We start from the raw sequence: 15,520 nt of genomic DNA, 5'->3' as shown, positions 1-15,520 counted from the left end.
CGGGGCGGGAGTGAGAGAAGGAGGGGCGGGCAGACTCGGGGACGCGCAGGCCGGCGGGCCGCGGCCAGGGGTGGGGAAACCCGGGCAGTGCCGCGGCCGCACGCGCCGGGAGAGCGGGAAGCCCGAGGGGGCGGGGCGGAGGGCGGCGGCCGGCAGGTGCGGGGGCGCGAGGATGCGGGTGACCGGAGAGTGCCGGTAAGGCAGTGCCCCGCGTGCAGGGCGCGGCAGGCCGCGCGGCCGCTCCTCCGCGAGGCTGCGCGGCGGGGCGGGCCGGGCCGGAGGAGCGCCCGGCATGTCGCAAGTGCTCCCGGCGGCCGGCAGCGTCCTGCAGAGGAGCGTCGTGGCGCCCGGGAACCAACCGCAGCCGCAGGTAGTGGCCTAGAGGCTCAGGGAGGCCCGCGGGCATGCGGGTATGGGAGCGCCGAGGGGCACGAGGAGGTGGGTCTGGGGCTCCGGGGTGGTGAACTCTGAGTGCTGGGGTGAAGGGAGCTGCGGGAGCCAGAGACCGGCAGGAGTGGGGGCGCGGGGTGGGTCCGGGGACCCCGCGGGCGCCTCTGCCCGGTGGTCCCCAGCTCACGCACAGTGCCCGCCGCGTCCGGAACGGTGACCCGGCTTCTGCGCCCCGGGAAGCGGAGAGACCGGAGGGCGCAGACGCCCAGGCACCGTCCACGCTTCCCCGCACGTGGGATCCGCGCTGTCCCGGTGTCGCCATCCTGGCGCTGGCGCCCGCTGCCACCCCATCGCCGGCACGCGTGACCCTTCCCGGGTGCCAGCGTGCGCAGAGGGGAAATTAGGCCCGAAGGAGCAGCTCGTATCCAGGCACTCCCAACGTCTACCGTCCGAATGGGGAACTCGGGACCCATCAGCCTAAGGGTGCGGGGTGGGGGCCCACAGTGGGAGGACTCCAACCCCGCTGCTGGTGGAAACCCCTCGGCCCGCATTCAGCCCTCCATGCTGTGCTCGGCAACATTTACAACTGCGTACTCAGGAAACTGAGATAAAGTTGCCCGCGGGGATGGCCATCAGAGAACTTCCCACTCTGCTGTTCTGTACAGTCTTCATCGTTATGCAGCCCCCCTTCCCAATTCGATGCCTGGCACGTAGTGTCATCAGGTGACGCTAGAGAGTCACACATTTCTGAGTTTGGACCTCGGTTTTACCACACAGGCTGAGTGGCCTTGGGCATTTTGCTTAACTACTGTGAGCCTCAATTTCCCCACCTGTAAAATGAATAATAACCTCTCGAGATTTTTATGAGGACTAATTAAGATATAGTTAATAACTTATGAGTATCTTAACACTTTGCTTCCCTCTTTCTGTTTTGATTAAATGTTACTGCTGGGTTATCAGGTGTGATAGGTGATAAATCCACTTTACAGGGTCTGCTCCCAGAGAGCAGGATGCAGGTTTTTTCCTTGGGCTCTATGACTTTTTGATTGTGAACAAAAAGGCATGATTTGGTGACAAGCACTATGGGAGACTCAAAAAATAGCAACCTCCACAGAGGTTACTAAGGGTATATCATGTGCTGGGAGCTTTAGGATAAAATCTCATTTTATCGGGGCACCTGGGTGGCGCAGTCGTTTGGCGTCTGCCTTCCGCTCAGGTCATGATCCCAGGGTCCTGGGATCGAGCCCCGCATCGGGCTCCCTGCTCTGCGGGAAGCCTGCTTCTCCCTCTCCCACTCCCCCTGCTTGTGTTCCCTCTCTCGCTGTGTCTCTCTCTGTCAAATAAATAAAATCTTTAAAAAAAAAAAAATCTCATTTTATCATATGCTAGTCCCAAGCATTAGGCTGTTAGAATGATTTCTGCAGTGATTACGGATCAGTTGTTCAGGGCATGCATCTCCAGTGCCTAAAACAGTGCCTGGCACATGGCAGGTACTCAGTTAATACTTATTGAAAGAATGAATGACTCACACTTAACGATAAATGAGAAAATTGAACATTCAGAGAATTTAAGCCATTTCCCCTAGGCTATATTGACAGTAAGAGACAAAACCAGTGGCTATGTATTTCTAAAGCTAAAGTTCTGTCCTGTACACCACATTTTGCCCCTGTGGTGTTCTGTTTATGTTAACCAAGGCTTCTTTGCCTCTAAAAAACTACATTTTAACACCTTGTGCCTGTTCCCTTAAGCATTTCTTCCGGACCACATCAATTTGTTATATTATTTATATATATGTTATTCATCTGTCTCCTTCTATAGGCTTATATTCTTCCACATACTGAAAATTCTTTACCCACTGGAACTTGGGGAGAAGATAAGTGTCTCCCATATTTGGAATACAAGACCAGATAAAATAACTGAAATTACCCATTATTTTATATTATCAATATTTGTTTTCCATTAATGTTAATAATTGAGTAGCTTTCCTGTGTTTGTATCCTACTAACCGCTTGGCTTTTAAACTGTTTAAAAGTAGTATACCCCCTCCCCGCCCCTTTGGTACCTTCTCACAGGGTTCCGGAAAGCAAATACTCTCTACTTCTCCATGTTTTTTTCTATAATTGAAGTGTTTTTACCTTGGTAGGTACATTTTTTTTTTAGCCTGCCTGTTTCAGGATAACTCTTGAAGGATTCAACTAGGTTTGGTTAAATCTCATATAGAGCTGAGAGCTTTCAAGACACATCATCAGTTTGCTTTCTGATTCACTCCGACCTGTGAAACAAAATGTCCATCAAGCATTGTTCAAACGAGGTGGTGTTTAAGATCATCTGGTGTGTTGGTAGAGTTGTGTGGTTGCAATTAGTTACCAGTGTAAAATCTGCATTCAGTATCAAAAGTACCTGTTTGTGTGTGGTGGTGTAAGGCCTGCACACAGCCGGTTCCAGAGAGCACATGCCTTCTGCCTTCCCTGTTCGCAGATGGGACTTTCACACTGCACCTCTTCCAGGCACACACCCTGTGGGGTAGAGGTTTATGAACGTTTGTTTGGAGTCCAACAGACCTGAGTTCCACTTCCCATTTACCCACTTACTAGCTGTGATACCTGGAGCAAGTTCCTTACCCCCTCTGAGTTTCTTATCCTCATCTTTTAAATGGCAGTGACACCACACATTTCTCAGGGGGTCATGGGGATGAACAGCTAAACTCAGCCACGGCACATGGCTGAACAAGGGGCTACTGCTGTCCCACCCATGTAGCAACAAGCACTGCCGGGACTACAAATAAAATGGTGAAGCGATGCTGGGGAAAGAGACAGGACAGAGGAGGGTGAAGCAAGGCGCCCCGACAGCACACCTAACCAGACATTTCCCCCCAGAGCCCAGAGGATGATGACCGGAAGGTCCGAAGGAGAGAAAAAAACCGAGTTGCTGCTCAGAGAAGTCGGAAGAAGCAGACCCAGAAGGCTGACAAACTCCACGAGGTGAGCCTGTGGTTGGGACAGAGCCCCATTAGGGCCACGGAGAGGAGCCAGCCTCCACCCTCACACTGTGGTGGTGGCCCTAAGGTCATGTCCCGGTCACCACCAGTTTGGACACATACATCTGATTTCACTGCGTCCTTCCAGCCCAGTATTCTGATTCTTCACTGACACCTTTCTCCCTCATCCGCTGGTTGTTCCTCACTCTCAAGTTCCTTTCAATATAAATCAAAACAAAATGAAACAAAACCTCCTCTTGATCCCATTTTCCTTTTCAAGCTACTGTCCCATTTATTTTCTTTCCTTCCTCCCTTCCCTGCTCCTTCCAGAGAGACCCTCTGTCTCCATGAGCTCAGTGCCATTTATTGCCCAGTCCTCCGTGCTAGCGTTTCTGCCACCCCTCCCCACCCAGCACGCACGCGCACGCACGCACACCACCCTACGCAGGCGCCCACGTGCGCGCGCGCGCACACACAGAGCTTCCTACCGAAGCTGCTCACACGGAGAGCTCTAGTGCCTTGGCACTGCCTGATCCAGGGGCTTCTTTCTAGACTCATCAACCGTGACCTTCCTGGAACATTTGACACCGTTGACCCTACCCCCTCTCTGAGACCTTCTTTCAAGGTCTTTAGCTTCTAAGAGACCGCATTTCCCACTTGACGCTCCTAACCACCTTTCTTCTCAGTTTCTTTGCTACCTTCTCTTCCTCTGTCAGTTCTCTTAAGTGTTGATGTTGACCACGCTTTCAGACCCTGCCCTTTTTCCTTCCCACCCTGGAAGATATGATCTGTTAATCTGTTCTCTCAGCATTAGCTCCCCACGTTGATTGCTCCAGGCAGGACCTCAGATCCAGACCCCCGAACCTGTATCTCCAGTGTCTGCTTAGATGTGTCCAGATGGGTCTGCTGCAGGCTGCTTGGCTGCAACGTGACCGTGATATGTGTGTTTACCCTGAGACTCTCTCTTCTCACTGTCTTAAAGTTGAGTTAATGGACTTAACCACCTTTCTCATCACCCACATCAGGAACCTGGGGTTTGTCCTGAACTCTTCCATTTTCCTCTACCCTTGTGCATAATCCCACGTAATCTCACAGCCAGGACATGAGAATTGCCCTATCAGGCACTGGCCTCAAAGGCATCCAAGCATCTGTCCAAAGAATTGGTGACGGTTCTGAACTCTCACCTTTAGACAGGGTTGGTGTGAATAATTGAGGATTTTAATTTAGCCCTTCCCTGCCTGCTCTCTTGTCACAGCTTATCTTAGCAAGGTGAGTCTGGGGGCATTGACAGCATAGTAGATACCGAGGTGTTATGAGGGGGAAAAACGATCTCTGAAAACCTTTTCACAGTGAACTGAGAAGAGATTTAGGATGCATATACTCCAGGGAGAGGTGACCCACTGATAGAAATTCACAGTGGGCATAAATTACAAATATCAGACTCTTTCCTGGAAATAGGAAGGCCGGCCCCTAAAAAGAGATAGGATCCTCAGGTAAGAATCAGAGAAGGTCCTTCCCAGCCTGAATTGGTCCTGTAAACTTTCCAAAGAAGAGGTGGGATGTCCTTTGCCTCCTTTCTTCCTTCCCCCTTGCTCCTGAAGCAGTCCTGGTTCTAGCCTCATGTTACCAGATAACCCCAGAAGGCACTTGCGGCTCAATTAGCGCATGGCCCTGCGTTCAGACCCCGTGTGCCAGCTGGGCAACCAGGGCCCTTCCCCTCAAGAAGCTTCTCGTCCAAGCCAGGTGCATTAATATAAGAAAACACTAGGGGACACTCAGTTGTAAGTCCCAAGTGATTATGTCTGTGGTGGTGGCTAAATGACATCGACAAGACCTTCCATGGAGCAAGGGTGAGTAGACTCATTCCACAAATATTTGTTAGCACCACCATGGGCAAGTCCTTGCTGCTGGGTCACAGAGAGGAGTAAGATCTCATTCCTACTTTTGGAAGCATAAGAGTTTTCAAGGAAAGTGTATTCTTTTCCTATGGACTCTGTAATAAATTATGACAAATTTGGTGGCTTAAAACAACACAGATTTATTATCTTACAATTTTGGAAGTCAGGTGTCTGGAATGGGTCTCATGGGGCTAAAATTAACAAGAGGGCTGCATTCTTTCCGGAGGCCCCAGAGAAGAATCCATTTCCTTGCCTTTTCTGGCTTCTAGAGGCTTCTGTGTTCCCTGGCTTGTGGTCCCCTTCCATCTTCAAAGCCAGCACTGGCTAGTTAAGTCTTTCTCATGCTGCGTTACTCTGACACTGTTGTGTTGTTACATCTCCTCTGACTCTTGACTTCTTCTTTCCTTAAGGACCCTTGTGATTACATTGGGTCCACCTGCATAATCCAGGATAATCTTCCCAACGTTCAGATTCTTAATCACATCTGCAAGGTCTTTTTTGCCCCATAAGGTAACATAGTCACAGATTCCAGAGGTTGGATGTAGACATCTTTGGACATGTTTGGGAGGCCTTTATTCTGCCCACCTCAGAAGGTAACATAAATACTACAGTGTCAAAGAAGATGGGTTTCTTTCAGTATCTGTCATTGTTGGATTTGATACCCAAATGAGCCAGATGCCTGGGAAAGTTAGGGGTGGTACCACATTTACTCCTGCCCAATCCCTCTTAGAACCATGGTGGGGGGCCCTTCTGTAGGGTTCCTAGCTTCTTCTGCTGTCCATACACTGTGTCACATGACCAATTATGCCAGGTGCTCTTTTGGGAAATGGGACTAATTGATCTGAAACCCAGTCCCTCCATGGGAGAACACTCCCTTCTCTGACTCTGTGGAGCCAGAAGACTAGATCAGGTTTACCCACCACTGGCACATCACCTCATCAAGGCCAGTCTTGTTGAGAAACACAGTGTTCAGGAGGCCAGGACAGTGGCTCCATCCATATGCAGACCCCAAAGCTGTAGCCCATACCTTTACTGTCCCTAGCTACATACTAGTGTTATTGGTCACAAGGGGAGGTGGGGAAGCAGGTGGCTGGCTCAGGAAAATGGAAACACATCCCAATCCTAAGGTAGAAGGAATGTCATCTCTGGGCCGAAGGGTAGCACACGAATGATAGCTCTGCTGTTAATTCCTCACCTCCTTCCAGGGAGGGCATCCCAGTTATGGGGATCTATGTTCTGCGGGGCCAACATAGGAAAAAAAAAAGGTAAATATAGTAAAAAAAATGAGTATTTTTTTTTTAACTTTGAAAAAAAATCTGCATATTGAGGGTGGGGTATCGGGTTTAAAAATGTGGTGAAGAATTGTTTTACTGTGCTCCAAGGAGTGAGTTGAGGGCAGAGCCCCTAGCACACTGCTCAGGGTCATGGCAGAAAAGCCCGTCAGGCCCCCTTGGGCTCCAGGCCACGTCAAGGATGGGGCAAGCGAGGACCAGACACAGTTCTCAGAAAACTCCTCCAACCTGGGATGAGGCCTGCTCTCTCAGAGACTCTAAAGGGTGCAGAAAGCTGCCACCTCATAGCCAGGGCCGCCGCCACTCCCTGGAGCTTAGCCCATGAGAAGGGCTATACTCAGTCCTTTCTCTATCCCATCCTGTGGCGTAGCATTGCTGCATATCTCAAAAGAATTCAAGATCTTTATTTGCCTATCTTGCATACCACGAAGGGGACTATTTAGAGCTTGTTTAGAGTTCCCACCTTTCTCTCCTGCCCACCTCATTCACTCACCTTGAGCCTCCCTTACCTCCAGCACCCTGAGAAACCTCCGCCAGTGTTAGCTCCTAGAAGCCTCTGGGCCACCTCCAGCTGCTCCCAGTTCTCCATGGGGGGGCGGGGACAGTCCGTCAGGGCAGGGCCTCCGTGGAGGGCAGGGCCCGGAGAGCCTGAGAGAGGCTGGGGTCACTCTTCAATCTGAGTTTTCCCCTCAGAGAGGTGGTTGCTGGAAGCCCGGGTGTGGTGCCGAGAAGCTGTTCCTCACGTGTGTCTTTGTACCTCAGCGCTCACTGTGGCTTTTCAAATCGTCCTGTCGAGGCGCTTACACCTCTCATGGGGATTTCAGCCCCTATTCATCTCTGAACATTAGGCACACGCCTGAGTCCACATCCACAAATAGGGACGCGCGTGAACAGTCCAGCTCTCTACAGCAGGCTGAAAGGTGTCTCAGAAGTGGGTCAGACTGGTTCGAGCCAGGCAGCCCAAGGTGTAAGACTGAGAAAGAACATTGAGTCAGAAAAGGAAGGCAGTGATGCCATCCTCAGGAACCCCAAATGTCAGCAACTGACAGATTTCTTGGGCAATTCGGTTGTGGTCTGCGTTGTCATGGCTTCTTCAGATGTTGCATGTTCTAAGAGAATGCTTCATGTCATCCCCCCTTAGTTCAGAAACTGATGATGACACCAATTTGTACAGCCCGTCCTGATGACACAATTTTTCTGCTGGGAAGGAGATCAGAGTAGTGCTTGGGAATAGGCTTTATTGTAAAATCCTGAGCGCTTACAGCCCTTTACTGCTGGTAAGCACTTCGGGGAAATTTGGGGCCAGGCCCTGCCAAGTGAAAGCAGAATTACTTCCTTGCTCAAGGGTTGCAGTTGACCTTGAAATCAGGTTCCAAGCCTGCACGACCTTGGAAAAGTCACTGCGCCTCTCAGAGTTTCACTTTCTTCGCTTGTGAAATGGGGTCTGTGTGTGGCTGTGCCCTCCTTATGGCCTTTTCCACCCCCTCATTTCCTTTCTTCCTTCGCTATCATCTCTGGTCCTGGGGACCCACATTAGCTCATTTGCCGGTTTTTCATCCTTGGACCCTGGATACCCCCAGACAGGCCCTCATTCCACAGTCAGCCTCTCTTAGATGCCCAGACTAGGGTTTCTTAACTTTGGCACTGTTGACATTTGGGGCCAGATAATTCCTTGTTTGGGGGGCACTGTGCTCTGTAGGATGTTTTTCACGTATGTCAAGTCCAGGTACCTTCTTCTCGGTGTGAAGGGGGTCTTATTCTTTCCCCTTTCATCCCCGCGTCCTCTCACCTCCTCTCCACCTGTCCCAGCTACTCCTTTTATTTTTGTTGAGCTGGCCTCACCGGAAGATCTTGACTTCTTCTCTCCTTTTTATTCCCTCAGCTCCATGAAAGTCCCTTAGCAGGTTTATGAGTAAAAGTCAAATCCCAGAAGAGAAGGTCCCCACAGAGAAGGCAGACGAGGGGCCTGCTGGACTGGGGTTCGGGGGAAGCAGTGGTACCTCAGGAAGACGTTAGGCAGTGTGGCCCCTCATGGCTTTCAGAGATAAAGCTCAGAAGCTCACGGCATCCTGCCACAAAATTCGATAAATATAGAAGGGCAAACAAGCTAATATAGAAATAGAATATTCTGCCACAGCAAGAGACTTTCCTGTTTTTTGGAATCTAGTTAAAATGTTAGCTCATTGAAACCTATTGGTTGAGAGGACGCGGGGATGGACCATTGGAACATATATTCTCCATTTTACTGGGAGGTGAAGAGCATTTCTAGTTGTGGGCTGGAGTGCACGCGTGTGCGTGCATGTGTGTGTGTGTGTGTGTGCGTGCGTGTGTGTGTGTGTGTACACGCGCTCCACAGAGCTGCAGCCTATCATCCCGCTGCTGCAGGCAGCCTTCCCACGATGACTGTCCCTGTCTTCCCATTCACACGCTCCCCTGGCCCACGGAGGGCTTGTTGCTGCGATGTAGGTGGAATTCGGGCTCCAGGACCAGAGCCTGTCAGAGGCCAGAGGACAGCGTGAGGAGTTGGGGTTGGCAGGAGGGCTGAAGGCGGAATGGAGCCCATGCGCTAGTGAAGTCAGCCTGACCTGGGACAGCCTGCGGGGCGGGGGGGCGGGGGGGGGGAAGGGTGCAGCTTGCTGCCTTGGAGAGTATTCCAGACCATCCTGAGGGTCTGCCTGGGGAGGGCTCAGATGGCCTCTGTGTGCAGCCCCTCTGGTGCCTAGAGGTGGGGAGGGAAGGAAGCGGGTGAGAGAAGGAGGCAGAGGAGTCACTGGGCAATGGCCCATCAGGCACGGCTACAGGAGAGGGTAGAAGAGGCTCCTAGGTGCTATACATTTCTGATCTTTGGGGAGCGATCTTATTTAGTATAAGTAAGATTGAATAGGATACAAGATTGAATAGAACACATAATGAGGGATGTGGTTCCATTAGGTGCTGTGATCAGGGAAGCCTTCCTGGAGGTGGTGGGCTTGAGCTGGGCTCACACAGAAAAGGAGGAAGGTAGTCTAGTGGAAGAGAATAGCATTAGCAAAGGGGCAGAGTTGAGAATTTGCATGTGCTTTAGAGGCCTGCAAAAAGATCAGACTTTTTTAGTGCTATTTTAAAAAATTTACTAGTCAGAGAAAAGATGTGTTGGATAATAATAAGGTTGGGTTGCCACCTCAGGAAATGCATGGTAAACAAAATTGCAGCAAGATTTAAATAAGATTGTCAGCTTTGAGATGGTCTCTATTGGCATGCCTTAGGGCTCTGCCATTGGCCAAGTGTTGTAGAACTTGTCAATGACTTGGAGGAAGAAAAGGAAGACCTACTTATCAAGTTAATGGACAGCTTACAGCTGTGTAGTATCATGATCCATGAACTGACACATTAAGATTCAGGAAGATTTTGCTAGGCTGGAAGATGCCCAAGTGAACAGAGTGAAAGTCAGGAGAAGTGGATGTAGAGCCCACACTTAATCTTCAGAACATCAGTCACCATCCAAATATAGACAGAGAAGCAGCAGAGGTGAACAAAACTTGCACTTCTCTGCAAGCTCAGGGAGACTCCCCAGGGTGAGGTGGCTGCAGGTGTGGGTCCAGCCCCAGGGCAGGCCACCTCCATACATCTCCCTTTGCATGGTCAAGCCATCCCCAGAATCATGCACTGCCCTTTGGGAATGACACTTTTTCAGAGAGATCCCGGCAGATGAGAGTGTGTGTTGGGATGACCTCCAGGAGGGCAGAAGGACCAGAAGTCTTAAAACCCAAGGAACTCAGGATGCCTGAGACAGTTGAGCTCAGAGAATACCTAAGGGGAAGTGGTATGGGGCTGTCTCCTAATATTTCAAGAACTGCGATGTTGAAAAAGTATTGAATTTACTCTGTGTGGTTCCATAAGGTGGAACCAAGCCCAATAGGTGGGTTTGAAGGAGCAAGAGATTTTGTATCAGTGCAAAGAGGAGTTTTCTGATAGAGCAGCTCAGAAATGGTGGGGACTGTCCTTTGAAGAAGAGAGTGCCCAGCACACGTTGGATGTCTGTTTTCTGCATTGTGTGGGTTGGGCTGAGCCCCTCCAGGTGTAAGCCTCTGAAAACTTGGATATAGTGGGAACTTCACAGATGAGTGTTGGGATGAAGCCAAGGCAAGGGATACTTTCATTCATTTACTCATGCTGTCAGCAAACACGTATTATGTTCCAGGCGCTGTTCCAGGTGCTGGGGCCACAGCAGTGACCCCAACAGAGATCTTCAGAGAGCCGCTCAGCAGTTGGGGGAGGGGAGGTGGGCTGCACAGGGGCATGAGGGAACTTTTAGGAGTGACAGGAACGTTCTCTTGATCCACGTTGGTTGACATTTGCCAAAACTCACTGAATGAGACCCATAGAACTGGTGTATTTTACTTGATGTAAATCGTATCTCAGTCCGGTTGATTCAAAAAGCACAGCCCTGCCCTTGTGGACCTTTTATCCTGGTGGGAGGAGAGCAACACGAAGCAAGCAAAGTGGTGGAAGGGGGCGCGGTTAGGGAGGAAGCCCCCCACCCCCCCGGGGGAGGGAATGTGGTTGCAGCAACCAGTTCACGCATTCTGCATCTCTGTCCAGGAGTACGAGTGCCTGGAGCAAGAGAACACCGTGCTGCGGAGAGAGATCGGGAAGCTGACGGAGGAGCTCAAGCATCTGAGCGAGGCACTGAAGGAGCACGAGAAGATGTGCCCGCTGCTGTGCCCCATGAACTTTGTGCCGGTGCCACGGCCGGACCCTGTGGCCGGCTGCCTGCCCCGATGAAGCCCGAGGATCGTCCTCCTCTGCCGACGGAGGAGCCTTGGTCTTTTTCACATCTGGGCGGAGGGTGGGGAGGAGGGTTCCCTCCGCATCTGTGTCCAGGGGGACCGGGGGCCAGGTCACCTCCTCGGAGCTCCTGGCCATGTCCTCAGCGGATGGCTCTGCAGGACACTCCTGCGGGCGCCTCTCAGAGTCCTGAGTGGATCTGGGCAGGGAGGCCACCCTCAGGAGTCACCTCAATCCACTTTGGCAGCTAGTAGGTTCCCTGTTGTGTAGGATTATTACCTCTAGAATTTGAATAATAAAGATGGTTATGATCTCTCCTTTTGCCAAGTTCTTGGAATTTGGAAATACAATACGTTTCCTAGTCCTGGAGAGGTCGTCACCTTCTGTCTTCTCAGGCTGTTTTGTGGCTCCTGGGTCTTGCTTTCTCCTCCTGGTCATCGTCCCCGAGGCCGTAACTGTGCTCGATGCAAGAGGCACCTTTGTGGGCCTGCAGAGCAAAGGCCAGTGGGACTTCTTGCCACCCCAGCTGGGTCACCAAGGGATAGTCATGCTGGGCATGACTCGTGCTTGTCTTCTGTTTTGGGTAGCCCTCCGTCTCAGTCAACACCCCCGCCCATGCTGGACTCTCATGGGAACTGTTCTATTCCAGGCTGGTTTTCCTGTCTGCTCTGTACACTCCTGGGCCACCTCCCCATTCCATAAGTAGGCATAGGATCAGAGGACAATTTCACTTTATGTTAGTATGAGTCACAACAGAATGGGGAAATCTGTCCCCTCGTTTAAAAAAACAAATATTTTGGCAGATGAGGAGAGCAATTTCCTTTCAAAAGTCCCGTCTAACTATTATTTCAGGAAAAGCAGAACCAAGACAAGTCAAAGGTGGCCCCAGTGAGAAAAGCAAAATGGCAGAGGACTCCTCATCCTCTTCCAATTCTCTTTTTCCCTGGACCAAGGGAGTTGTGGAAGGTGGAGCCATGCCATCGTAAAGGGCACAAGAAATGGGAACAGAAGGAAGATGCTTTGTTGTAAATGTGATGTTGAAAAAGAAGAAAGTAAGAAAAGAAAGAGGACCCAGCCCCTCCCAGGGGTGACCAACTTGCTGACTTCATACAAGTATTCATTTTGGCTACTCCTCGTGAGCCTCCCTTTTCTTGGGGAAGTGTCCCCCGCACCCACCCCCCAGGCTTTTTGGAGGTCTGCGGGTCTCTTGTAACTCACACGGGCTGAAAGCTGCAAGGTTGCCCTGGTCAGAGGCATTGGAAGTCTGCCATTAGAGACCCAGGCTGCTGTAGAACCAGGCCGAAGCTTCCTGAATACAGCTGTTTCAGGGGAAAGGTGGTATTTCTTAATAAGAGAGACTTGATAAATCATCCAGCCTGATCATTCACTTTGCAGACAAGGGGCTCTGATGTGGTGGGGGAGAGGCCTTGCCCAAGGTCCCCCGTGAGCAAGGAGCAGAACCAAGTTGGAACCCCAGAGGGTCTGACATGACTCCTGACCCACCAAAGAGCTGATAGCTTCAGGCTGAAGCCATGTCGCAGGAGGTGACTTAGGACAGGACCTGGGGTCTATACGTGGCATGACCTTCTGTCAGAACCTCACAAGGCTGGCCAGGACCGCCACAGTCCAGGTGACCAGCCCATCCACGAGGGGCAGACTCAGAGCCAGGGTCCCAGGGGCTGATGTGGCTGTGAGTACGAACACATTGTGTGCCTTGTACCTGCAGGTGTTTTGAAGCTGCCGTCTTTCAACTCCAGCACCTTCTGTCCCTGTAGGGAGCACCTTCTGTTCTGGCTGGGTCTCAGCCTGATCCTGCAGTACTTCCGTCTGTCCTGGCTTGCACAGTCCTCGGCGGTACTGCCCGCTGATCTGCGGTGACCCCTTCTGGCACTCCCCTGTTCCACTGTTAACCCCAGGCTGTCTGTGCCTGCTGGCCTCCCTGGCCTGAGTCCCCTGGCTCCACATGATAATTCAAAGACTATCTCCTTCCATTTAGTTGCTCTGTGCCCCTAAGGCCTTGGGGTCCCCTGGTTCCTCTACTCTGGCCAGGAGACTCGGGACAAGGGGCCCAGGGAGGATGGTGGGGAGCAGATCTATCTCAGAAGTGATAGTATACCATTTCCGCCCACAGTTTGTGGCCAGCCCTCAGTCACACGGCCTCGCTGAGCTATCAGGGACATTGGGGATTGAAATTCAGCCATGTGCTCAGTGGGGGACAAATCGGATTTGGGGACTATCTGTCAGTCTCTGCCAGAAGAGATTCCAGCTTTTGCTCCCACCCCCTCACTGAAACTGCCCACTTGCAGGTCCCCAGTAAGCTCTGGCTGCCAAATCTAATGGCCATATCTCAGGTCTTACCTTCTTTTCATCCCTCAAATTAAGACGCTAGCTTCTGCATTTCTTTCTGTCTCTCTACCTGCCGCTTCACAGTATAAAGGAACTCCTCCTCTTGGGGCCTCCATCTCCATCTATCCCTAAACTGATAATTCCCACATCCGTACCCAGAATGAGGGGAGCTATATTCAGCTGCCCTTCCCATGCCTCCGAGGATGTCCCACAAACGTATCCCACTCAACACATTCACAGCTGTACTCATGATCTCATCGTCTTCCCTTCAAAGATGCTTCTCGATCTGTTTTCACCTATTGAATAAAGGTCTCTGTCCCCCACCTGGCATCATAGTTTCATAGTTGGAAGCACTGTGTCCCCAGCATAATTCACCAAGCCCTTCAGTTGTGCCTCCTAAATAGCCCCAGATCCAGTCACTTCGCTCCGATGGGCTAATTGCTTTATCTGCTAACAAGGCTTTGATTCCAACTAGCTCCTAAACATGGGGGCCTTCCCCCCTGAGCTGTGTGTTCACTGAGGTGGGGCTGCCTCCACTTCTGATGTCAGAGCAGTAAATGTGGAGTCAAGGAACCCAAACTAGGGAAGCCCAGGGAAATGAGTCATGGCGCTGGGGTCCAAGTCCCCTCCAGGATGACTGGCAATTGTGAGAAGAGTTCTGAAAACCAAATGTTCACTGAGCTTGGCTGCTAAGAATGTCCTTATCAACTTCCCAGTACCATCAGGGGCATCTCAGCTCCCCCGTTCCTATGCCAAAGAAGCAAAAATTCTGTATAAACTTGAGGAACTATTGTATTATTCCAGGAGGGACAAGGGAAGTCAATAAGTTGCTGGGGTTTAGACTTACTTGGTTGTATTCACACTGCTGTTGTGTGCACAGTCCGGCACCCCACATCTGAACTGAGTCTCCGAGTGACTGTGTTGGGCTGGGGCAGGGGGAAGGGACGCAGGCTGAGAAAGGCCCCTTCAGCATAGAAAGTGTCAGAGGGAGGAAACCCTTCCTTCCCACCCACGCGGCCACACCACTTCCTGTCCACAATCCCTCCCTATGTTGCAGCAGCCCAGCCTTGAAGACTGGGGTTTCCATCACTGAATCAGGCCCCAGTTTGGGCCCCAAACCTTGCTTGAGAATGATGACACTAACAGACAGGAAAGCAAGAGACCCCAAAGCCCCTCTCTTCTTTCCCATCAACGCTAGAGTTTCCATAGTCCCAGGTGTACTTACCAGGGCTGCGGGGTTCTGTCCTAGCAGGAGCTAGAAGACAAGGGGTGGTGCTGAATCTCACGGACATGTCTTCCCTCCCATGATATCCAGGAAGTCCTGGCAAGGTCATCGGTGCCACAGCAAGAAAGCTTGTAAACGAAAGCCCGTGAGCAGAAAGAAAGGAGAATGGAGAGGAGAAAGGGGAGAGGAAGGAAGGGAAGGAGAAAAAGAGGGAGAGGGAAAGAAGGAAGGAGGATGGGGAGAGGGGGATGGGGATCCTGAACTCCGAACATAAAGCCTCCCTGCTCCTGGGCAAGTAATGCTGAATCCCCAGGGGGATGTGCCGCTGGAAGCCCCCTAATAATGACATGTAACTCGAGGAGGGGAGAGTGGAGCTGGCCAAGGCCAGAGTGTCTGCAGACCACTCCATACTTGGAGTCAAGGGAACTTTCCTGCATTGCCCATTTGGAAACGGACCTCCTTGATGAGATTAACCCCCACTTATCTATTTGGGACCAAAGGAGATCAATGAGTTCGCTTCTCCCACCATGGGCATTATCACCTAACGTTAGCATGACCCACACTGAAAGTCTGTACTTAGCAGGTGCCGATGCTCTTGGTGTGGCATGCTTGAAGAACTCGTGTC

General features: G+C 51.4%; 1 protein-coding gene across 2 annotated transcripts; it reads left to right on the top strand.

The window, feature by feature from the left end:
* Positions 1 to 115: 115 nt before the first annotated feature.
* Positions 116 to 11,628, top strand: BATF3 (basic leucine zipper ATF-like transcription factor 3). 2 transcript variants are annotated; one of them, XM_032393218.1, is made up of 3 exons: positions 116 to 370; positions 3,267 to 3,371; positions 11,139 to 11,628. In XM_032393218.1, the coding sequence occupies exons 1-3, from the start codon at positions 293 to 295 to the stop codon at positions 11,319 to 11,321; spliced, it is 366 nt and encodes a 121-aa protein (XP_032249109.1). In that variant the 5' UTR covers positions 116 to 292; the 3' UTR covers positions 11,322 to 11,628. The 2 variants fall into 2 exon arrangements, with proteins under 2 accessions (XP_032249109.1, XP_032249110.1); XM_032393219.1 differs by having other exon boundaries at positions 354 to 410.
* Positions 11,629 to 15,520: the final 3,892 nt, after the last annotated feature.

This window comes from Phoca vitulina, unplaced genomic scaffold (assembly GCF_004348235.1).
Source record: "Phoca vitulina isolate PV1807 unplaced genomic scaffold, GSC_HSeal_1.0 scaffold71, whole genome shotgun sequence".
Lineage (NCBI taxonomy): Eukaryota > Metazoa > Chordata > Mammalia > Carnivora > Phocidae > Phoca > Phoca vitulina.
The sequence above is the reverse complement of the archived record's forward strand: the minus strand, read 5'-3'. Positions and strand labels throughout refer to the sequence as shown.

What these genes read in the sequence shown, in the direction of transcription:
- BATF3 (XM_032393218.1), top strand. Translation starts at nt 293, where the DNA reads ATGTCGCAAGTGCTCCCGGCGGCCGGCAGCGTCCTGCAGAGGAGCGTC. An exon ending in GGAACCAACCGCAGCCGCAG is followed by an intron (nt 371 to 3,266) that starts GTAGTGGCCTAG and finishes ATTTCCCCCCAG; the next exon opens with AGCCCAGAGGATGATGACCG. An exon ending in AGGCTGACAAACTCCACGAG is followed by an intron (nt 3,372 to 11,138) that starts GTGAGCCTGTGG and finishes ATCTCTGTCCAG; the next exon opens with GAGTACGAGTGCCTGGAGCA.